At 41.4% G+C, this 25125-nt stretch overlaps 1 protein-coding gene and 1 long non-coding RNA gene across 7 annotated transcripts in view; one reads left to right on the top strand and one right to left on the bottom strand.

The window, feature by feature from the left end:
- Positions 1-23866, top strand: part of GRAMD2B (GRAM domain containing 2B) — a 105115-nt gene extending 81249 nt beyond the window's left edge. For 2 of the 5 annotated variants that reach the window (XM_004279854.3, XM_004279855.2), the window contains exons 3-14: positions 1747-1858; positions 3908-3974; positions 5082-5185; positions 9458-9553; positions 11441-11512; positions 11627-11707; positions 14424-14535; positions 15187-15309; positions 15918-16005; positions 16912-17016; positions 19505-19598; positions 22612-23866. In XM_004279854.3, the coding sequence (XP_004279902.1) occupies positions 1747-1858; positions 3908-3974; positions 5082-5185; positions 9458-9553; positions 11441-11512; positions 11627-11707; positions 14424-14535; positions 15187-15309; positions 15918-16005; positions 16912-17016; positions 19505-19598; positions 22612-22653 (1096 nt within the window). In that variant the 3' untranslated portion in view covers positions 22654-23866. Of the gene's footprint in view, positions 1-1529; positions 1650-1746; positions 1859-3907; positions 3975-5081; positions 5186-9457; positions 9554-11440; positions 11513-11626; positions 11708-14423; positions 14536-15186; positions 15310-15917; positions 16006-16911; positions 17017-19504; positions 19599-22611 lie in introns of all 5 variants that reach the window. The other 3 variants (XM_049707264.1, XM_033405813.2, XM_033405817.2) reach the window with 3 other exon arrangements.
- On the bottom strand, positions 414-7677 carry LOC125963809 (uncharacterized). 2 transcript variants are annotated; one of them, XR_007476219.1, is made up of 3 exons: positions 5649-7677; positions 1721-1794; positions 414-1617 (listed from the first exon to the last, which is right to left on the bottom strand). It is a non-coding gene; the product is annotated as an uncharacterized LOC125963809 (long non-coding RNA). The 2 variants fall into 2 exon arrangements; XR_007476220.1 differs by lacking the exon at positions 5649-7677 and adding an exon at positions 2155-2700.
- Positions 23867-25125: the final 1259 nt, after the last annotated feature.

Below are 25125 nucleotides of genomic sequence, written 5' to 3'. Positions count from 1 at the left end.
ACGAACCCGTGTCCCCTGCATCAGCAGGCGGACTCTCAACCACTGCGCCACCAGGGAAGCCCCAATTCTGAATTTTTGAATAAAAATGTTTTGCACTAGGTTTCAGGTCCTGCTCATAGTCATCTGTATGAAGTGAGACTGACACAGTTGAAAAGATACAAAGAAATAATGCATGTAAATGAGCATGCCTCCCACCCCTACCTCAGAGCCAATGCTGTGCAGACAAGCCCTTCTACTTGTGTCTCTTGAAATCATCAAGGGTACAGCTGCCCTTTTGTCACGTTTGCTTACAGTCCATTGTTCTTCAAAAGGTCTGATCATTGCCTTGACAGTACCATTAACATTTATTAATTTGAATCAGTAGAGGTGATAAATTCAAATTAGTGGCTAGTATAAATAATAGGTAATTTGACATTTGTAAAAACAATTTTATTTTCAAGTAGAGTACAAATGTCTACTCATAGTTTTTTTTAAAAAGTAATTCCTAGAATTCTAAAGAAATTTATATCTGTGAATTGGTTCAGTGGCCAGTAACTGAATCCAAATCTCTGTGCCTTGAATTGATGAGAGATATTTTGCCTCTGGTTTGAGCACTGTGGACTCAAAACTGTTGCGGGCAGCAGAGGCCTGGGACATCACATAGTCAGTCTCTTCACAGCTGAGAAAGCCAGAGTCCAAAGTCTCTCTAACTTCATTTCTGTCCCTCTGTCACACCCATATGCCACCCAAATTGCTTAAGAGTCTTCTTAAATTCACTTTGAACCAAACATTATTTTAACTGAGCCTCATTCTAGAGAATCCTATCGTGGAATCATGAATTTCATGTGCCATTTTTTCCCCCCAATAAACAGAAAAAAATCTACATAATTGTATCACAAAATTTTTCCATGTGTATACCTCTAAAAATCATGCATGCATTCCACTTTGAAATGGCTGGGTTTCGCTGTACGGTTAAAGATGCGAATTCTACTCAAAGGAAGAGCCAGGACTAGAATCGCCTTGGAAAGAAATCCGGGAGCTCTGACCTCTGCCCTTATGAGAACAAAGGAAGGACTTCCAAACATGTTCTTTTTTTATCCTGATTTTACTTCTATTTTCCCACTCTGGGATGTTCTGTCTCTCTTTTCCCCATACCCAATTCCTGCTCATCCTGTTAGGCCCAGTGTATTAAGCCCTCACTGACCTGCTGGTCTCTTCTCTTACCTCCTGTTGGACTTAACTGTCTCTATACCACCTCCTAACGCCCATGATATGTATTGTTTTGATGCTACATCATGTACTGCCTTTTTAGAAAGATGCTTGATATGCGCACAGGTTCCTTAAGGATAAGGACTGTCTTGTGTGCCCCGAGGCATTTAACATTATGCCTCTCTCAGTTAACACTTGTTAAGTATTCACAGAATTCTGGATTGAACTATAGCTGCAGTTTCAATAATCAGCCTCCAGTACTCCTCCTTATACTGCTTAAAATACTTTTGAGATGATATAATTACTTTCACAGCTCAATCGATACTTCTCCCTTCCAAAAGGTACGGTTTCTTCAGTTTGGGATCCCGCCTGCTGGAATCACCCCGTCCCCCACACCGTGTCCTTAGAGTCCTGAGGGATTATCGATGTCTAGAAGAGAAAAATCAATGTCAGGCTTTCTTGTGAGCTGGTATAATAATCAAGATGTATTACACTGTATACAATTAATGGTAGCGTAAAAAATTCATCTTACGGACTTCTTGGATTTTCTTTCCTCAGGTCGAAATCCAGTCTTGATGGTGCCTCTTTAGCAAGTGAGAAGAATGACTGTAAAACAGAAAGCAAGAATGACTCTAAGATTGAAAGGAAAAAGGCCTCATCTTCCAGCCAGGTAATTTGGGAATGAAATGTGTATTGTCTCAGAGGGTGACAGAAGCATTGAAGCCAATGGGAAGAGGGGACGCAAGGGTCAGGACTAAGGTAGGCACAGATTTTAGAGAATCAGGAAGAAAGGACCGGCTGCAGTTCCCTCGGGCGAGCTTTCATCAACATTATATTTCACAGCTGACCATGCGGCACATGCAGAGGGGCAGTGAGTACTGAGAGTCATGTGCTTGTCTAATAATTAGCGGAGACCAGGAGAGGTGTGACATCCTTGCACTACAATTAAAGAGTGTGATAAGGCACCTGTGTGAATAGAAGGCTTCCCAACTGCACACAGAGGAGGAAAACCTGGGAACAGGGTCATGATTCTTCTTTGGAAGCAATTTGGGGTCTGCTTCAAAATACACCCAGATGGGTAACAAAGCCCAGTTCTGTGTCATAGAGTATGACATACTTACTGGGGCCAACAGTTTGGGGCTTTTTGACACTTCACTCCTAAAATACTTGAATATGTATCTCCTAAGAACTAGAACAAGAAACTGTTGGCTCACCCAAGAAATTTAACTAAATAGTAAATATACAAAAATATTACTAATATAAAATCCATTTTCGATTTCCACAATTGTCCCAGTAGTGAATGTCCTTTATAAAGACTTTTTGCTCCCCCTCTCTAGAATCCAGTTGAACCATGCATTGCATTTATTTGTCATGTCACCTTTAATTTAGATCAGTCCCTACCTTTTTTTAAATTTTATTTTTATTAATTTCACACTTTTGAAGACTCCATGGCCCAGGATATTTTTAAATCAAGCATGCAACCAGTGCTCACTGTAGCCATTAAAAAGAAGATCTCGGCAAAGCCCTGATAGAACACCTAGCTTTAATCAAGGAAACTTTCTGGATGCAGGATGTACTCCAAGGAAGCAGCATGAGCTAACCTACTTTATGTGAGGTGTTCATCTATAAACGAGTTGACTTGAGGGGACCATCTGTCATACGCATGACCTGTCTGAAGCTCTTCTTTATGGCAATAGTAGGGCCATTTCTGCCACTGAGACTACTCCTAGTTTGAGTAATGCATCGTCAAGGGCCAACGTGTGGTATCTCTCTGTTCCGCTCATAAGACTCTGCCTGCTAGGATGCTTTTGAAGAAAAGTGGTCCTGTGGATGGAGGACCCAGCTCTACCTCTTAGTAGCTGTGTGGAGCCAGTTAAGTCGCTCATAATCCCTGAGGCACAGGGTCCTGAACTGACATCAGTTCCCAGGTTGCTGTGGGGCTGGGGGTGGTGTTTTGTGAAAGCATTTTACAAACTGTAAATTGCTGTCTATACATTGTTGTCACAAGTGGAAACAGATGAAAATGAAGTGATTTGCAGCATTTCAGACTCTTGGGCCTTCTACCGCCCTGGAGAGTTAAGTCTTTTGTGTGAAATCCTACTTGTCACCTCCCCCTGACACTGGTTAAGGGAACACCTTCACAACAGTAACAGTCACAGTGACAAACCGGAGACGTATTACCCCATTTAAGCCTTACGGCATCCCTCTGAGGCAGCTACTGGCACAGAAGAGAAAACTGGCCCAGAGAGGTTAAGTAACTAGGCCAGGATCACGTGCCACAGAAGAGGTGCAGCTAAAACTTAAACTCAGGGTAATCTGATACAGGGCTTTTAACCACTACCCTCTTCTGAGAGTACTCACTGGGACCTTTAGTGCCCTGGGATCCACTACCTGGTGAGATTTTATCTCATTTCTTATTAGGGACATCCTTGTCCAGCCACTTCTGCAGAAGGCTGACCACCAGCTACTTCACGATTATAGATATATATATGTCCAGTCAGCAAGTCACTAATCTTGTTGGAAAATGAAACCTCTGTGCCCTGCCTTCCACGTTTTTCACTGAAGGGTTGGGTTGGGGACTATGAGATCAGGGAGAATGAACTCCTAAGAGTCTCTGTTAAGGGTGGGGAGATTTGTTACATAATTTAGATTGAAGTTAAAATTCGTGATGTTTGAGAAGAACAAGAGCGGTGATGCCTGTGTTTTGTCGTCCTTGTAGGACAAGGCAAACATGCACTTCCACAAGCTGTTTCTGGATGTCCCCACTGAGGAACCCCTGAGGCAAAGTAAGTTCTGACTTGGTTGACTTTGAAAAGATGCTAATTGGTTTGGGGGAAGAAAGAGTCTGGGGACTGAATCACCAAGGGGAATAGGTTTCTGAAAGTCATGATGTAACAATAACACCGACCTCACTCAGCTTTCACCCAGCACCTTGAAAGATAAGGGAGTAGAATGGGAAAGGGACCTCCTCCACGTGATATGATATGGAACCATCCAAGGGGATTCCAGAATGTCCTCGCCTTGCATACTCACTGCTGAAATGTGTTGTGATTGGATCATGCTGAGATTTAAGATAATAAGACCAGAGCAAGAGAGACCACTAGAAGAAGACAACACAGACGTAGGTGGACAGACATGTCAACCCCTGTGCTGTGCAGGGCTCAGTGGTCACACCTAAACACCTGGCCCAGCACGATGTTCAGCACCTGCTCCGCTCCGCTGAGCGCATCTGGGGCCCAGGGTTCCATTCCAGCTTCCCTCAGTACACAAATGCTAAGGCAGCATGCTGGCTTCCTCCCACCATCTCCAAACAGGAAGGTGTGGGTCATGTGCTCTCCCCACAATGAGACCATCTATTTCAAAAGGAGTCATTAGTGACCATACCAGGGTAGAAAGGGCAGCAGTGCCAACATTAGCACAAGGATGACACACCTTCCCCACACCTTCCCAAAGAGAGGAGTTTTTTTTCCCCTGGTACGCGGGCCTCTCACTGTTGTGGCCTCTCCCGTTGCGGAGCACAGGCTCCGGATGCGCAGGCTCAGCGGCCATGGCTCACGGGCCCAGCCGCTCCGCGGCATGTGGCATCTTCCTGGACCGGGGCACGAACCCGTGTCCCCTGCATTGGCAGGCGGACTCTCAACCACTGCGCCACCAGGGAAGCCCCTTGCCTTTCCATTTGACGTTTATACTGAAGTTTGTAAGACTTGGAATTAAAAAACAAACTCTCATCTCCATAGCTTTATTCCACTAAAGATGACTGAAAAAGAGGTGAGAGATCTTTCGAGCATGTGAGTGTGTTATCTCTGTGCATCTCTGAGTCACCAACATATATACACAATTTTCATTTTAAATGGAAATTCTAAATGATGTTATACCTGTATATATTTTCCCAGGTTTTACCTGTGCTCTACAGAAAGAAATATTATACCAGGGGAAGCTCTTTGTATCAGAAAACTGGATTTGTTTTCATTCCAAGGTCTTTGGAAAAGACACTAAGGTTGGTATAATTTTTCAGAAAGAAAGCTAATCCTGCATTTCCTTATATATTGTGACTATTAATTGTTTTAAATGTAGCAAGTCTATAAATATTTGTGTCATTATTATTCCTTTAGACCAAGTTTCCTTTACTATAGTTCCAAATACTACAGGTTCTAAATGCCTCTAGATAACCCAAACTTCCCTTTTTCCCTAAACAGCACTCTCTCATTCATTTCCTTATATATATATATATATATATATATATATCTCCCACAATCCTACCTTAAATCCTTTTTACCAAGATGTCACCAGTACACTCTTAAAGTTTTTCATATGGAGAATGTGTCATAATTTGTTTCAAAGACATACATTAAACCCAAAACAATTCTTTAAAGAAATCTGAATTTTACACCATATTCACAGTTACCATCAGAGATATCTAGGCAAACAGGCCTACAAATAAGATACTTACTAGAGCTCACTCTGTCACCAGCACAAAATGAGCAGGATTTGGAGCATTTTAGGCCTGGTCTGGGGGAGTCACATACCCTCAGTCCCCGGTGAACACGGACATCTTTTCCTTCTCACTAAACACAGATTTGGGGGAGCAGAGGCCCACGATACCTGAGCCTTTAAGGAGGATAGCCTGAAGAAGTTGGCAGTTTTCCCAGGGCACCGCCTTCTAAAACGAGGCCCTTGGGACTTTGGCATGAGAAGGGAAAAACTAAGTCCACCCCACTGACATTCTTTCCCTTTGAGCTGTGATGTCACATCACACAGTTCAGTCAGGCCACCAGAACAAAGTGGCAGAGAAACACCTGGGGTTTGCGTGACCTCAGTGAGTTTTTGTTTGTTTGTTTGCGGTACGCGGCCCTCTCACTGTTGCGGCCTCCCCCGTCACGGAGCACAGGCTCTGGACGCGCATGCTCAGCGGCCATGGCTCGCGGGCCCAGCCGCTCCGCGGCATGCGGGATCTTCCCGGACCGGGGCATGAACCCGCATCCCCTGCATCGGCAGGTGGACTCTCAACCACTGCGCCACCAGGGAAGCCCTCAGTAAGATTTTAATCATTCTGATTCGTGATTATGAATAAGCAGCTTTTATACTCTTGAAGTTGCTGATTAAAAACTCCTTTTGTTTTGACTGGTAGATATATTTTATTTAAATATTCTCCCTAAAGCCACTGGCAGTCTTATAAATAAAGACCACTTAACAAATATAATGGAAATTCTTCATTTTGGTTTTGAGTCAGCAGACTAACATCAAACATGTAATTTTTATTGTACAGAGTTATGTTTAGATAAACATAGTTTAGATTCACAGTATTATTTGAATCAGTATAATGCAAAGCAATATTGAATAGTATTGCACCATATTTCTAGATTTCTGGATTATAAGCAGTTGTTCATGAAGTGGGGAAGGGAACTGGGTGTTACTGATCTCCAATTCCATGGGATAAAAACAATTCTCAGGAATAGAGAGAGCCAACACCTCTGACCAAAGCAGCAGGGGTTGAAAACAGTAGTGAACAAAGAATTAGCCTTGGGCTTCCCTGGTGGCGCAGTGGTTAAGAACACGCCTGCCAATAAAGGGGACATGGGTTCGAGCCCTGGACCAGGAAGATCCCACATGCCGTGGAGCAACTAAGCCCGTGCGCCACAACTACTGAGCCTGAGCTCTAGAGCCCGCAAGCCACATCTACTGAGCCCGTGTGCTGCAACTACTGAAGCCCGCATGCCTACAGCCCATGCTCTGCAACAAGAGAAGCCACGACAATGAGAAGCCCGCGCACCGCAACGAAGAGTAGCCTACACTCACCGCAACTAGAGAAAGCCCACACGCAGCAACGAAGACCCAACACAGCCAAAAAATAAATAAAATAAATAATTTTTTTAAAAAATTAGCCTTTGTTAAAGGATGGGGAATTCACAAAGCCAGTAAGTGATTTCAAGCTAATATGATTCTAGCAATGGTTTCAAAATCCTATCTCTACCTAAGAAAGAACTGACCAAAAACTAACAGGAGTGACCTGGTTTTTTAAAGACAAGGACATGTGGGATTGCTTTTGCATGTGCTGTCTCTAATCTAAGAGACAAGAGGGGTGGGAAGATAAGAACCATGATAGTGACTTGCACATTCCTTACCCACTGAGGATGGTGTCAGGGAGATGTGGGCTTCAGCTCTGCGGCAGAATTTGCTCACTGCCAACAGACCTTGGTCCAACATGATCCCACGTGAACTAAAAACAAGCAAGCAATCTGCTCTAGGAAGGGGAATTTTCTAAGCACCCTAAAGTGTAACTTTAATCAGAACCTTTTCCTCAGCCTGTTTGTATTTTTATTTATTTTATTTTTTTATTATTTTTTTTGCGGTACACGGGCCTCCCACTGCTGTGGCCTCTCCCGTTGTGGGGCACAGGCTCCGGACGTGCAGGCTCAGCAGCCATGGCTCATGGGCCCAGCTGCTCCACGGCATGTGGGATCTTCCCGGACCGGGGCACGAACCCGTGTCCCCTGCGTCAGCAGGTGGACTCCCAACCACTGCACCACCAGGGAAGCCCTGTTTGTATTTTTAGATGCTAGTAAAATTAAAGGCATGTATCACATTGCATCTAGGCTCAAACAGAGAAGTGATTCATGCTTTATTTCTCAAATGTTATCTAGTTGTCACTTATACTCATGAAGCAATTGAGAGAAACTCCTTCTTAAGGGTGTTCCATGCCTTACATTCTGCAAAAATCCAAATTTATAGCCCCTTATCACTGTGTGTGTGTGCGTTGCTGCTGAGAAACGAAATTAGGCTCATTTTTATATCATCATCTGTCTTGGAAGATCTTACATTCTTTTCCCCAAAGTAATCCCAATTTATCACTTCTGAATTATCTCCCCAACTTCAAAAGTTTCGTGGGTAGAGTTCTTTGGCAAAATAGTTTTTTTTCTTTAGTGTTTAATTTAGATTAGCCCCTCATTCTTTTTTTTTTTTTTTTTAATTTATTTATTTTTGCTGTGTTGTAGCCCCTCATTCTTCATAGTCTTCCCATCAGGAACCTGGAGGGGCAGTAGAACAACTCCATCTCATAAACCTAATATGAACGCAAACGTTCTAAATTAAAATGTAAGAAAACTGAAAGCTTAGTTTTGGTCCTTCAAGCTGGCAGTACTAACATAAACCCCTCCTCTTCCCCACTGACCTTGTTGATCTCTTTCAGAATATGTGAAGCATTTTTACAAAATGTATGTTCATGTGAGTGTGTGCACCTGTGGAGGGATTCAGGCCCTTTTCTTTTTACCAGGAGTGGGGGTGACTCTTTTCAGGGATCAAAGTGATGTGATCCATTTTTCTTTGAGATCAAACCTGGTTGAAGGGCTGTAACATAAAAATATCAGGAACATCTACTATTCTTCGCAGCATCTGGTACATTCTTGCAGTACCTTGTATGAAAAAGAATCCCTATTTTGGATCAGATTGGTTCAAATTCTATTTTGTAACTTATTTATGACCTTGAGAAAGTTATATACCTCTCTAAACAAACATCCTTATTTATCTCTTAGAATGTCTACATTATAGGACTGTCATATTTAAATGAAATTATCATCTGGTAAATAGGTATTGATAATGGTAGCTGCTATAATTGTCATTGTTGTTATTCTTTATTGTTTGAGCCAGAAAAGAACTTAAGGGTGCTTGTATTTCACCCATCCTCTTTTTTATGAGACAGATGAGGAAATGAATGACATTTTTATTGAGTGCTAGGCATTTTCCATCTATTATCTCATTTAATCCACAGAAAATCCTGGGAAATAGGTAAGACTGTCTCTATTTTATAAGTCAGGAAACCAAGGCCAAGAAAGGATACCTTACAAGGTTGAATAAGTCATGTGGATAGTAATAGAACTGAGAATTCAGGCCCCAGACTCCCTGTTCAAAAATGGGTCTACTATACCAGTGCTTTTCAGCCTTTTTCCCTAAGGACAGAAAAGAGGAGGGTGTGTGGAGATGAGCTCAAAGTAGATGACCACAAGCATGTAACTTCTTAAGAGCCTGGGGATTACCTTTAAAATGGCTGTACATTTTGCATTCTATTCGCATGTCCCAGGTCTCCCACCAAACCCTTCTGTAGACTTGATGATCCAGACGACCTCGGTGACACTCTTCTAAGATTCACTTTTCTTCATGGAGGCTGGAGAGCTTGCTGCTGGTTTTATCTTTTTTTATTTTTCCTTTAACATGAAGATTTGGAGTGCTGCTCTGTGAAGCCTGAACCCATGTTAACTCAGTGATTCTGTTTCAGATCTCTATTCCGGCTTTCTCGGTAACCCTGATAAAGAAAACCAAAACTGCCCTTCTGGTGCCAAATGCCCTGATTATAGCGACAGTCACAGACAGGGTGAGTACGCAGCAGGTGCGGGCACCCTGCTTTGTCCTACTCTGGGTTTCATTGCCTTAGGGGCTTCTTGCGGAGGACCAAGACCCTGAACCATAATACCATGAATCAGGAGTTACTCTGTAAGACGAATTTTTGAAATCACAGCCTTTAGACATTTGTGTAGTGTTGTTTCCCCTGACAAGGTGATTTATTCTAATGTAATAGTTGCCAATTTTGAATTTCCTGCTGACTTCATTATACTTACCTGACCAAAGTCAAAAGAGTAAAATTCTTTCCCAACTTCCTTTTCCCTAACATCTATGAGGTCAGGTCAGGCTACAGGGATATATTTCATTTCTTTATTATTATTTAAAACGCCACCATCACCACCACCTTATTCACAGGGTGCGGCAGGGCAATATGAGGAGTCCCTGGGGCGGGGTTGACCAGCCTCCCCATAACCTCCATTGGGTGCCTCCCCAGAGCCAACCTAAAGACGTAAAACTTGGGCTTGCTATTCAAGTTCAGCTTGAGGACCAGTTCCTAGGCCCTCTTTGCCTCCAGGTTGCCTTAACTACCCCTCTTCAGTACAGAAGTTCCGGAGCTGTCATTGACTGTTGGGCTACCCCAGACATGGGCAACCTGAAATATTTGCATGGAGAGCGATGTGTGTTTCACCTTGGCAAGAGAGAGAGAGTAGAATGGTTTGGTTACTCATGTTTCACTTGAAATTCTTTTTTAATATTTTACCTACTATTTTTATGAAAGCATAAAAGCTACAATTCATTTCTAATCATACTGAATAACTTAAAGGGGGAAGGAGAAAGAAGGAAAGATTAAAAGAGGCTATTCTGATGAGCTAGGAAATATGTTAATATGTTTCTAGATTATTATTATTTTTTAATACGAATGGCTAACAAGCATCAGGTACTTCTTGCCAGGCGTACACAAAATGCTTTCCTTATATTTAACACGTTTATTCCACACTACCATACTGTAAGGGATGGGGATTGTTAAGAAAACTGAAACTAAGAGTTTGCCCAGTGTCACCCACTTGGTAGGTAACAGAGCCAAAATTTGCAACCCGGTCTGTCTAATGCCAGAACCCGTAATGTTAACTACTTTGGAATACAGTATTTGCTCGGGAAGTGTATCGGTTTCTCTCATGGGAATGCAGGAGAGGGTAATCACAAACTTTGGAAAGGGGGCGTGAAAAGATGCTGTGGCTCAAATAGATGGAAAAAGTGTGAACTTTTTTATTTCTCTACGTGTGGTTTATGGTAAAATCATTTTTCCTTGTGTTATTTGTCTCCAAATTACTTGTCTAGCTCTGACTTGACTTCTTTCCCATAACTTATTTATAAGCATTCACCAGAAAATCTCCATATTTGTACAAGAAAGAATCTGGAAGTGGCTTGAAAAAGAATGAGCCTTTTAGAGTGGCTGGGACATTTTCAATGGAAATCTAGGTCAGAGCAGAGAAAGCAGACCCTTGGGAATTGTTAAATACCTTCTAAAAGGGGGGCGGGGAAGGGAGGGAGAGGCTTAAAAGAGGACCTGGCGAATACAACTGGCCTTTCTTCACTATCCAGGTCTTTTCCATCCATGCTTGTTTGGGGCACCTATGTCAGAGCACCGGAGATTTCATTTTGCTCTACATTTCTGTATTATTTAAGTTGGGTTTGAGAGTTTTGTTGCTATTGTGGGAGAATATATTCACTTTATTCCAGGAATGGAATAAAAACGGAATGTGTGGCTGGGTGGAATGAGAATACAGACTTGGTATAGAATATAGTCTATGGTGTTTGAAAATGAAAAAATATACAGACAAATTTTTTAACTCTGAACACTCACTTCTAGTCGAGCAGTATCTGTTAATAATTAAATAATTATTATTTTGTTTTTCAGTACATATTTGTCTCCTTACTCTCCAGAGATTCAACTTACAAACTACTGAAGTCTGTGTGTGGACACTTAGAAGTGAGTACAACCTCTCTGAGCCTCAATTGCTGTCTCTCTTCTGTATTTCTTATGGTTTTGTAGTTGATCTGGTTTTTTCATTTTGTAAAACTAATTTTGTTTCGATAATTTCAGAATACAAGTACTGGCAACAGTCCCAATCCGTCTTCTCTTGAAAACAGTTTCCAGGCAGACCGCCCTTCATCTCTGCCTCTGGTGAGTTGCCTACATAACTATCTAAATGCAAAAGAAAGTGAGTAGGTCCCACAATCACACTTCTCCTTACACCATGACCAGGGTGCGGGAGGAGCTTAGGACCACAGTATTGGAGGCAAAGTTGAAGAAACAGGGCATTTCTGTCCTGAAGAAGAGGGGACCGTAGGAGGTCATCAACTTTTTCAGGTAATTAAAGAGTCATCCTGCAAAAGAAAAGAAACATGATAGTGCGCTGTTTTAGCCAGTTGCTGGTCCATGGAGGTATTCAGCAAATCTTGCTCTGTTTGTCTGTCAGCGTTGTTTTAGAGGGATTCACCAGTCTATTTAGGTAGGGCATGATTCATCCCACAAGTCGTTGAATGCCTTCTATGTTCAAGGCACCATGCTAGTGTACCCATAAGGACACCAGGAAAAATCAAAACTAGTTCTTGCCTTCAAAGTCTTTACAGCTTAGTAGAGAAGATGAGGGATACCCGGAAATAACTGTAAAAGAAGAAAGCTGTAATGCCCAAGAGGTAGAGATTCTTTGATTCCCTTAGACTTTCTGACTACAGAGTAAATCTCGAACGGGAAGTAGCTCCCCCGATTTGTACAAGATTTATACCTGTGATGGTATCATGCAAGCCCAAGAGAGTCCTAGCCGTGTTGTTCAAACGGTTGTTCCCAAATTGATAATCGTTAAACGTGTTAATACCTTTGGTGAAGCAGTATGAGCCCAGAATTTCAACATCTACAATTTTTTTTTTTAACTTTATTTATTTTTGGCCGCGTTGGGTCTTCGTCGCTGCGCACAGGCCTTGTCTAGTTGCGGTGAGCGGGGGCTACTCTTCGTTGCGGTGCGTGGGCTCCTCATTGTGGTGGCTTGTCTTGTTGCGGAGCACGGGCTCTAGGTGCGCAGGCTTCAGTAGTTGTGGCGCACGGGCTCTAGAGCACAGGCTCAGTAGTTGTGGTGCATGGGCTTAGTTGCTCCGTGGCATGTGGGATCTTCCCGGACCAGGGCTCGAACCCGTGTCCCCCGCATTGGCAGGTGGATTCCTAACCACTGCGCCACCAGGGAAGCCCTACAAATCTTTTTTTTTTTTGAGAGCTGTTAAAAAGTATAGGGATTGAAAACGTGTTCACACAAAAACTTAAACCAGAATGTTCATAGCTGCATTACACATCATAGCCAAAAAGTGGAAGCAGCCCTGATAGCCATCAGCTGATAAATGGATAAATAAAATGTAATATATCCATACAGGGAAATATTATTTGACCATAAAAATGAAGAACTACTGATACATAATACAACACGGACGAACCTTGAACACATTATGCTTAGTGGAAGAAGGCAGACGCAAAAGGCCACATGTTGCATGATTCCATGTATATGAAATGTCCAGAACAGACAAATCCATATGGGCAGAAAATGCACTCGTGGTTGCCAAGGGACGGGATTGGGAGTGAATGCTAACGGGTAAAGGGCTTCTTTCTGGGGGGAGAGGGACGTATTGTGAAATAAGACAGTGGTGACGGTTGTACGACAATGTAATTATTCTAAAATCCACTACATTTGTATACTTAAACTGGTGAGTTTTATCTCAATTTTTTGAAAAAAAAAATCTACCTTAAAAAATAGTGAGAAACAGTACAAAATAGAATGAAACACTTACCCTCAAACATGGTTTCGAATCTGGGTTCCACCCAGCTGAGCTATGCCATGGGGCAAGCTCTTTAACGGCTCTGACTCAGCTTCCTCACCCAGTAAAATGCCAGGCTCCTGACGTGGCTGTGGAGATCAGGCGCAGTCATGTGTGTTTGGAGCTTTGCATACTGCCTGATCTGTAGTAGCTGTTCAATTAATTATTAAATTGAGGAGACTGGAATTTTAAAATTTTCCTTCCCCTATAACTTCTTGCATGACATTGAAATGACTATTGAAATGATCAGGAGACAGCTAGTTGAAGGTGAAAGGTTGGTAATTTGGTTGGTAATTTGCTTACAAGATATGTCTCCTCTTCTTCACTTGGCAGCTAAATAAACTGTGAAAAGCTCGCCGAATTGTGCCTTCACCGCGACATTTTAGTGACGCGTCTTGTCTCTTCATTTCCTACGCACTTTGGGGAACAAGTGGGATACACAGTAAAAACATCCTGCTTTTTCCCCGACTCCTCACTCCTCTCTCACCCTTTTGTCATTTAGAAGTAATGTTACTGACCCTGTTTTGATTTGTTCGAGGGAATAAAAAAGCTAAAACTTTCCTTTCGGTGTCTAATTTGCTAAAGCCATTTTCCCTTTTCTATTTCCAATACCTTTTTAAAACTATAATTTGAGAAAACCTTTCTCTGCATTTAGAACATGCATCTAGAACTTTCTAGCTACTTATTTGCCTTGTGTATGTCTGTTTTGGTCATGTTTTCTCATTACAAAATGCTAATGAGACTTCTCTAGCTTTACCCTAGAAGCTTTTCAAACAACAGCATCCCAGTTTTTTTCCTAGACATTTGTTACTTCAAACGAGTTGGCCACTGTTTGTTAACAGAATTCTAACTGCCCAAAAAAATCAGTAACCAGATACTCCGTGATCTGTTGAGGAAACCCAGTAGTATGGGGTAATCCTTCCTTCTTTTCCATTTTTTATAGGTCAGGCCTAAGTGAAAGGCCTGGAGGTTACAAAGTTCTGTCTGTTGAATAAAGGAAAATGGGCCTCTCTCTTCATTTCATTATTTCCCCTCAGGATTTCAACGACGAATTCTCAGATCTGGATGGAGTGGTACGGCAAAGAAGGCAAGACATGGAAGGATACAGCAGTTCTGGATCCCAGACTCCTGAATCTGAGAACTCTCGAGGTCTGGGAGATTTCTGTATCTTTACTGAAATTTAATTCTCCACAAAACATCCTTAGCTCAACCAAAAGCCAAAAACAACCAAAAAACAACACACCTTCTGAGCTAACAATTAGGAAGGGACTCTAAACAGAGGGTAGTTTGAAAGTTCAAGGAAAAGGAGTTGCCTATGTGGTAGTACGCATTTAACAAATGTCTCTTTGGGAATTCCCTGGTGGTCCAGTGGTTAGGGCTCCACGCTCTCACTGCCGAGGACCCAGGTTCAGTCCCTGGTCGGTGAACTAAAATCCCACAAGCCACATGGTGTGACAAAAAAGAAAAAAAAAGTCTCTTAAATAGACATAATATTGGAGTGGTTGAAAGGCAGAAACATGCAGTATTTTCTTACCTCTTCTTTAGTAATATTATTAATTATTATAGCTGAATCGTCCCCATGAGTCAGTGGGATAAGGACAGACTGCCCTTCTATCATTTTATTTTTTATTTGCTTGAACATTGGATTTCATCCCCAAACCACTCAACCAGCTTGTAAGAAGATCCATTTATATTCTTTGGCGATTATGCATATTAAGGGATTGATTTGCTTTGTGGTTGATCCTATGTGTTTAAACGCACTGGGGAGAAAGCTTACCCAGCCCCGTTTCATCTTGGTAGATTTCCATGTGACAGAATCCCAGACAGTTCTGAATGTCTCCAAGGGAGAAGCAAAACCAACTCGGGCGGATGCCCTTGTGAACAGAGTGCCTGAAGGAAAAGCCAAGAGTCTCCCTGGGCATGGTAAGGAATGGATTATTTGGGGGGCAGGGGTGGGCATCTGCCTGTAATTTTTAAAGGGCCCTCATGTTTCACTTTATGACTGCCTTTGCTATTCCCTCCCCCTCCCTTCCTGCTGTAGGTCTTGGCATGTTAATTCATTTATTCACTCAACAAACTATACCCAGTTCCATGCTTTACTGTGGGGCATACAAAGGTGAACAGCCTTCGTGGAAGACCTTTCATTATTCTGAATACTTTGAGGTTGTGATTCAAAAATTACCAGTAAAACTCACGTTATTTTATTATTATTTACTGATTATTATAATAACTGCTTACCAGTTGTACTGGTAGGAGATCAAGGATGGGGTCTGTATTGTTCACCAGTCACTCCATCGCAATGCTTGGCACAGAGAAGGCTCTCAATAGATATGTATTGAATGCAACATGTGGGAAGGAATTGTAACTACTGGTTAAAATGAGAAGCAAAGGCTTTGGTTAGTATTTCCTCTGATTTTTATTACCTGGAAATAATTCTGTCTCTCAAGTACTTCTTCCCTATAGGGATACTGCTGCGCGAAGGAGATGTGTTATCATTTTTAAACAGAAGCTTTTTGTTTTCCACCCAACAGGTCAGTCAGAAACCATTGGAATCATACCCAGAGTAAAGTCTCAGAAATGTCCGACTCTCCACCATATTCTTATATTCTATGCAATTGTGTAAGTAAGTGTATTTATTATGAATGACTTAATGATTCATTTCACTACAGGAATAATGTCATCACGTTACCAAGAGCCATTGTGAATCTCAGTTGCCTCTAATATGACCCAAATCTTTTAGGGGGAAATTTTTGTCTCCTACTTCAATACCTTTTTTCCTAAACTTAGGTCACCTTTTCATATTCATCCCCTTCTTATTTAAATAAATAGTGGGAAGGAAGGAAGGAAAAGCAAAATATGCCAAATCCAGCAGAAGACTAAGTTCTAAGTAGATACTCTTAGTTAGGAAATGGTTTCCTGGATTATGCAGCATCTTTGTTCATGTTTATTTTTCCATCTATCCCGTGTCCTCTGGATAGAGACCAAAACAACTTGAAAATGTCATCCCCTTTATTGAAAACTTAGGCATTGACTTTTTTAAGTTCCCTCTCAGCTTCTAGCCTGTAACTAGCCTGTAGCTTCTAGCCAGTTGTTCTTCTGAAAATAACCTGACCCAGTTCTAGGCTGTTCCTCGGAACCAAGGAGGATCTGCAGTTTGGTTTCCAGATAAAGCAGAGAATGTGAGTCACAAGACTGGACACTCGCTGGCCAGGGCCTTCGACAGTACCTGGTGGGAGGAATGAGCACCAGCTCGGGAATCTACATTGGCTGGCCTTGAGCGAGACTACTGAAATGCCATTATTTGTAAATTGAGGAAATAGAGAATTTTCAATATCCTTCTAGTTCTAAAGTTTAGTGCAAGCATCAGTCTGTTGAAAAAAGACTTTTGAAATCTCTGTGGCCAAGTTATTTTGGAAAATACCTTGCCTCAAATGTACAGTGTTGCCTCTGAGGTTACTGTTTTATGAACATCAATCCGGTCCTGGCCACTAACCTATTGGGAATTTCTCTTTTATCCCTTTCCAGTGTCTGTGCACTAATCATCTCGACCTTCTACATGAGATACAGAATTAATTCTCTGGAGGAGCGGCTGGGGTCACTAACCTCCATTGTGGACACCCATCAGACTGAGTAAGACACTTCCCTCCAGTGCTGTCTTCTGCTTGCTGTTCACTTTAGTATAATGTTTGACCTGAGCTTGGCATCCTTCTTAGCAAGCATTAATTGAGGATACATTCTGTATGAGACATTTTGTTAAGTGTATATATGGAAAGAAATGACCTGACTCTTCATGTTCTTGAGTTGCTACAGTGTCGCCAGTGATAAGGCAAGAAACAAGCCTAATTTTACATTATCTTGTTCTCTTATCCTAAGACTCAGTTGTGACCTTGGCCCATTTATTAAGATAGTCAAGTTTATCTTCGTACAATGGCAATGAGTCAAAAGACATTCATAGAAAAGAAGCAATTCAAGTAACTCAGCACATTTCATCATATATAACTCTTTGTATGAACTCACTTATTTACAAAACTCTTGACCACTATAAAGATCCATGTGACTAGTAATTAGTTGAATGTGTCTGTGAAGATTTTCTACCACGTATTTTCTACCATGTATTTTTAACATGCCTAACCTAATTAAATCTATTGCCATAGTGGTCTTTCCTTTAAACCCATTTACATGAGGATTTTGACACATTCTCTAAAAAGTAAAATAAAGTATTCCATGTTTAGAGCATACTTTTACCTGAAGTTTTAAAAGTAGAGATATTTCTTTACAGAGTAAGTACTGTGTGCTAGAGATCTATTACAGTAGATCTTTTACACAGATAACAGTTTCCTCTCATAGCTTCACCATAACCTTATAAGATAGCTATTATTCCCATTTTACAGATGAAGAAACTGAGACTCAGAGAAATAATTTTAACAGAATCAGGTTTCAGGTCTATATGACTACAAAAACCTAGTCACCAGTGGTTGCTTACAAGGAACAGCAGAGAAGTGAGTCAGGATATTTTCAGTGTGTATCAGAATCATCTGGATGGCTTGTTACAACAGATTGCAGGGCCCGTTCTCCAAATTTCTGGTGCTGGCCTGGGGTCTACACTTTGAGAACTATTATGCTATACAATTCTAGGGCCTTTCTTTACAGTCTTAACAGTCACCTAAAAGTCTTGTTCTATGGCTTATGCAATGCTGGTACACAGATTATTTCTGAACCATAAATATACATTTGAAACAGTAATAAGTCTAATGAATGGTTTGGGATAAATTCATACCCTGCCCTTACTCTCTCACGTGTTGTTCAAAATGTTAATAATACACTTAAAGCTAGGAGGTAGCTCTACATTATTGCAAACTATTAGTTCACTACCATATAAGGGGTTGATTTTATTAGGAAAATGTACCTCATGTCCTGTTACCATTTAATTAACGATGATGATGAGGGGGAAATTCCACTAATGGAAAGCAAATGGAATACTTATTCTACTATTTAAATAATCAATCCAGGAGGAGATGCAATTTGAAAAACAACCATTTAAAGGGAAAATCACAAAGATCACATATTATATGAGGTCAGGGAATACCCATGACGGGAAGGTCTGGATTGTCAGAATTCCGTGTGGATAAATCAGTACTCTGGGTCTCAGATACCTCGATTAGAAATCAGAAGGTTTAGATTCAGTTTCCTTTTTGGGATCTAAGATTTTGATACTATGGATCAAGGACAAAGAAAAAACTGTTTCAGAACTACTCAGTGAAAAACATCTGATTGCTTTCTTAATATTTAGATAATCATCGATAAGTTACCAAGTACCTATGTCTCAAAAATGGATCCTATGTAAAATAAATTAGACCAGTCAATGCCATCTAAAAACTTCACATCTAAAATTAAATTACAACCAAGAAATAGAAAGGAGATAACAGACCATGGTTCTTAACCTTAACATGAAAATCTAATCACTGGTTTTAGAGCAGCTCTCTGGGAAAATGTACACACATCTCTAAATTTCCTACAGTTTTAGCTGGTATAGGACCCCAGTGGACCTCAGAGTAAGAGCCCATGCCTTTAACAGTCAAGTGGTAAATAGTGAATACATCGGTTATATTACTAGACAAGGGCAATTATGTTTGTACCGCAGGTCTCAAAGAAGGAACTGCAAAAGTCACACATCAACAGAAGTTTGACTAAAGACATTCCTAAACATTAGGAAAGTTCTAGTGTAAACGGTTGCTTCTCCTATAAACAGTACATACGTGACTGAGAAGAGCAGTAAGCCTTGCACATGCGTGCAGTTGTGGGCAGAGAGAGGGTATCGGGAGTCAGTAAAAGTAGTCTAAGAATAATTGTCTGATTTGTGTTTGGAAGCTGAGGCGCAATGTAGCCACTTAAACAAAAATAGCTTAAGAGATTTCCAGCTAAGCTTTGAAGACTTAGTCCCCTAAACATCTAGTCTGAAGTTGAGGATTACTGCAGGGCCTTTCTGATGTGAACAAGGTAAATGCACACTGTCTTCTATTATAACCTAGTTTTCTGGTCAGATAAATTTAAAATGTGTTCATTCCACTTCTTTCTTTGCCATCCCTGCCCACAGTAATTCTTCTCTGTGTTCTTACAGACAGACAGCACCATCCAGCCCGGGGTCACACGTACAGTTAAATGTGGAGGTCCTGTGCCGAGAGCTTACAGCCAACATAATGAGACTAGAAAAGGTGACAGGTCTCTTTCCTGGGTTGGGGGCGTCGCAGTAGTGCCTGTCCACTGCCACAGGGCAGGGGTTACACACGCATGGCTGTGCAACAGGCCACCTAAATGACCATACGCAGCCAGGGGGTTTTCCACTGAGAAATAGGTTCCAACCCCATCTTCCTTGTTGGTTGACCTTGTGGTTTTCCCACTTGGTTAGAAATCATTCTCTGTGCCATAGGGCCCAATGGTAAGTGTCGGCTGACACAGGGCTCGGGGAGGGGCACGGTCAGGAGTGCCCGCAACCAGAGAGGGCAGCCCCCAGCTCCACCCAGGTTAGTTGTCGCCATACAGAAAATATTTGCATTCAGTCTCTCTATGATACATGCCATTGTTCCCATCTGACAAAAGAAGCCACGTTTCAAGTGAACTTGCTCCGGGAGACACACCCAGAGAGCTGGCTGGACAGGAATTTGAACCAGGTCTGACTTCAAAGTTGTGCTTCGAAGCCCTCTGCTTTTACTGCTCCTCAGAATCCAACCTTAGGCCTGGGGGATAAGCCCACTGAGTAGGGAGGTGAACAGGAGAAGGTAGGCACCCAGAAATATCCCCAGAGTTAAACCTAGTTAACATTTCTTATTTCTCCTTTCAGCATGTCTGTCCCTGTCTCATGCTTTATTTTGACCCTTATCCTTAAAGGAAAGGTTTAGAGTGAGTTGTTCAATTCGAATTGCTGCCACAAATGCCAAGTATTTGGTGGCTTTCCACAATGGTGCAGTTATGCTCACTTGGGAAGAAACATGAAATACAAATGAGTCAAATTATGCTTGTCTTGCAATACTAAATGGTATCTAGCATTTAACCACTGAAGTATGGAGAGCAAAGGAGTCTGCATACTTCTGTTCTAAACCAAGGCATGACAGATAATTCCCACTGAATCACTGTATCGGTGGGCAAGCTTGGAAATTTTCTTTTAAATCCACAATTAAGCTAGAGAAGGTATGGGATAGCAAAGAGAACTGTTTTCCCTTCTAAAATGTCAGTTGCTAAGAATTGAAGATAAAATTTTTTGGATGAAATGCTTAGAAATGTTTGGCTTCCGTGCTGACCTAGAGAACGGGATGGTAATTTTCTCTCTCGTTCACTCTGGCACACAGTGGTGTTCTTTGGACTGGAAACACACGGAACCCTGCTGCCCTCCCGTGCATTTCTTCCCACTCCCCTGCCGGGCCCGGCTGGGACACCACTTTCTGTAATGAGGGACAGGAAAACAGGAGAGCTCGTCCACAACAGGCAGACAGCTGGCCATGTCTTGTGCAGAGCCCAGCTACTTGGCTAGGAGGCCTATACTACCAACAGAAACCTGTGTCCCAAAGCAGAAGAAGGGAAGAGGGGATTTAGGGTCAAAAGGAATGTGTTGAAGTTGTAAAAAGTCGTAAGTTGCACACATTGCTCATAGGAATCTTAGTATAAAAATAGCCACCAGGCCACACCCATGCGCTGTTGCTCCATCTGCACCCCCAAGCCTAAGGGAAGCTGGTAGTAACGCAGCAGCGCATGGTCGGGGGACAGCAGCTGTGTGCTGCGGGAAAGTCAGAGCCAGGTCTCAGCTCTTTCTACTCAGTACCAGCAACTTCCTTCTACTCTCCTGCAGGGACTGGTCATGTCTCAGCCTCCTGATCTGCCCTCTTGTAACTTCCCCATTTCTGTTCATGGCATCACTGCCCTTTCCGTCGTCCTTTTCACTTGACACTGACAGGTTACGCAGGACTTTGTCAACTAATTAGCTTCAAATGTCTCCTCAGTTTCTCTAAGATGGGCACCATTAGGCCATTCTGACCCCCTACTACCTCCTAGTCTAAGAGTATGAAGTCCAATCTCATTATGGTTTGTATTTGCATTTTCCTAATTACTACTGCGGTTGAGCATCTTTTCATACATATACTGGCCATATGGATTTCTTTCTGTAATATTCTTTCTGTAAATTGCCCATTTATCTCCTTTGTTTTACTTTTGGGGTTTTTGTCTTTGCAGGTTTTTAAATATTTTGGATATCAGTCTTTTATTTCATTTCTTTCTCTACCTCCCCACTCCTGCTTTTCCATTCATCTTTGGTCCTGTGGGAAGCTAGGGAAGATATGAAGTAGGAATTTGGGGGATGAAGGCAATGCCTCTTACAGGTAAAGAAGTAAATACTTATTTTCTTAGTACTGGGAATGGCATTAATGGTGGAGCAGTGCAGAAGAAAGAGCATGAACTTTGGAGTCAGATGTCTGTTCTTTTCCCTACTCTGCCACTTACTGTGTGACTGGTCTTGTTACGTAGCATCTCTGGCCCTTAGCTTGGTGTATAAAACCTCCCTCTGTGTGTGGTGGTGTGTGGTCAAGGTGAGCACACATGATGTTCCTGGCACATACTGATTAGATCTCTAGGACATCACAGAATGTTCTTCCAAAAGAAGACCGTTCTCTTTCTTTTGTTCCACAGGGTTCCCTACTCCCTCACAGTATTGGCTCTTGAAAATCCCTTGCTCTGAATTCTTTAAAGTTCATTTACCCAACAAACATTTACCAAGCACATTTTCAATGCCCAACACTATACTGTGGTCTTAAGATCCACAGATAGGCAGGGTCAGTGGGAAATGTCATGTCTAATAGGAGTGTTAAACATTATTTGTGGTGTTTGTCCGATTCAGACCATCACATGGGCTTTGTCAAACCCGGTTTCTCATTGTCTCTGAATGCATATGGGTCACACCTGGTGTTGCCAGGTCTTCTGTTTCTCTTAGTCTCTACCGACATTTTCATCTTTGTGCCACTCTTTCAAAAAATTTTTAGCCTTTTTTCATTTTAAAGTGGTTTGTCAAACAGAATTCTATGCCACAATCATGCATTTATTTGCCTGATCTAAATTGAACCCATGTGTAGCTTTTTATTCAAGATAGAAGAGGTTAAGCTCAAGCATTATATAGACCATAGCAAATATGCCCTTAATATACTCCATTCTATGTAATAACAGGAGCTTTTCTCTTATTTCAAGATACAAAACAACTTACAAAAGCTACTTGAGAATGGTGACTGACCAGCCAGAAGCTTGGACCAATGCAAAACCTCGCACTTCCCTTGAAGTAGGTGCTCCCCAGGCATTCTGGTGGAGTGCTCCCTGCTGGCCAGAGGAGCAAGCAGATGGGCAGCCCCAGCCGTGCTTGCCCTTGGAGGTCTCCAGCTCAGGAAATGGGGGAAGGGGAATAATTTTGGTTCCTGTGCAATAAAATTTGACCTTGACTCTCTGAGGAAGTTTTCAGGGCTGCTGCCTGAAAAAAACAGACCCATCTCTGGAGGTCTCAGGAAGGGCCTGGCAGACTTGGACGACTGTGGTTCAGTGGGTTATCGTGACTGTGTCAGCGGTACTGACATACTCCTCCACTCCATGCCTTTTCAGTCCTACCCACCTGCCTTTTCTCTCCTGTACACCCCTCTTAACCAACCTTCAAACTAAGGGATATATCGTGTGCCAACAAACTCGATAGGATCCTTTAAAGAATTTGCCATGACTCTCCCAAAAGATAAAAAGAAACAAAAAAGCCCTAATGGACAGACTTGCTTCAAACAAATAACATTTTAGTTTTTGGTTTTCTCCCTTCTGCTGTTATGTTCTGGTTTAAGTCACCTGTATATCATCTTAACTTCTCAGTTGAGTATTGGCAAGAGTACTGGACAAAGTGGATTAAACTATCTCATTTTATGTTTTGTTCCTCTAATAACTAATAGAACTGATTCTCACCCACCCCAGGTCAGGAATTTGTGAGACATGAGACTAAAGTACTAAATTAACTTATGTTGAAACCAAAACTAATCTTTAAACCAAAAAGTATGATAGTGATTTGATGCAGGATGAAAAACACTGCATTTTTAAGATTGTAGGTGGACTGTGTGTGTTTTGAAATAGGATGTCTGTAATTAATGCTGAAACCCATCTCAGCATGATGATAGCATGCTTTTCTCTTGCTGACTAAAATATTTAACTAGTGGTTTTGCTAACTTCTATTTACCATATGGGTTGGCTGGTTTTTATTCATAATTATTTAGGTACCCTAATATCTGTAATATAAAAGATATTCTGTTTATCTATGATGCATTTTATAATCATTTCTATGAAATGTATTTTGTTTAATCAGATAAGCTAATAAGTGAATTGGTTACATCATTTGTATTTGTTGGCCTACTGGACAAGAATTGTGCCTGGTGCACCCCTAGCTTTTAATAAATACTCATTGGTTAAAATGCCCTGCCAACGCTGTATTTTGTCAGTTTGTAAACTGTTTTAACAGAGGCAATATGCTTTTTAATTGCTTCTCACCTCCTCTCTACTACTTCCAACTTACCCATACTTCTTTCCTCCCAAGTATTCACTTCCGAAAAACTGATTCAAGTTCTTGGGTTGCAATGATATAGGGGAAAGAAAAATTAACTGTGAAATCAGAAAACCAATGCTTGATTCCTGGGTCCTCATTTTATGAGTTATGTGACCGTAAGCAAAATATTTGGTCATTTTCCCCCATTTTATTGATGAGGATAAAAGTACCAGGGGAAAGTGTCATTGTGAGAATTAAATGTTACAAAGTTTCTAAAGCACATCTGCCATGTGAGGCAAATTGTATACTCTCCTCTTAATAGGAACCATATTCATTATTTCTTAAAATGTTTGCATGTCTGACAGTCCAGTTTTATAAAAGTTCTATGTCAATGCTCTATAGTTAAAACCCATTAGAGATTCAAGAGTGGGTCAGCTACCTCTGGAGAGAAATTCTACAACTGTGTGAAGAGCCTTTAAATGGTTCAAATTTCACTGAATTAGTAATCTTCTATCCAGGAATTTATACCAGAGCAATAAGCAGAGATCTAGTCAAGGATTTATATACAAGAATATTCTTTGAAGCCTTAACAGCAAAATATTAAGAGACTATTCAATAGCAGAGCACTTAAATTATGACACTATTTAGAATGGTATTGTCAAAAAATGGCATAGAAAATAGCACTAAAAAGGTAAGCATATAGAGAGGATGTGGAAAAGGGAACCCTCCTACACTGTTGATGGGAATGTAAGTTGGTATAGCCACTATGCAAAACAGTATGAAGGTTCCTCAGATAACTAAAGATAGAATTATGATATGATCCAGCAATCCCGCTCCTGGGCATATATCCAGACAAAACTATAATCCAAAAAGATACATGCACCCCAATGTTCATAGCAGCACTATTCACAATAGCCAAGACATGGAAACAACCTAAATGTCCATCGACAGATGAATGGATAGAGAAGACGTGGTACATGTATACAATGGAATACTACTCAGCCTTAAAAAAAAAAAAAAGAATGAAATAATGCCATTTGCAGCAACATGGATGCAACTAGAGATTATCATACTAAGTGAAGTAAGTCATAAAGAGAAAGACAAATACCATATGATATCACTTATATGTAGAATCTAAATTATGACACAAATGAACCTATCTATGAAACAGAAACAGACTCGGGCATAGAGAACAGACT

This window comes from Orcinus orca, chromosome 3 (assembly GCF_937001465.1).
Source record: "Orcinus orca chromosome 3, mOrcOrc1.1, whole genome shotgun sequence".
NCBI lineage: Eukaryota > Metazoa > Chordata > Mammalia > Artiodactyla > Delphinidae > Orcinus > Orcinus orca.
This window is presented reverse-complemented; position numbering and strand designations above follow the sequence as displayed.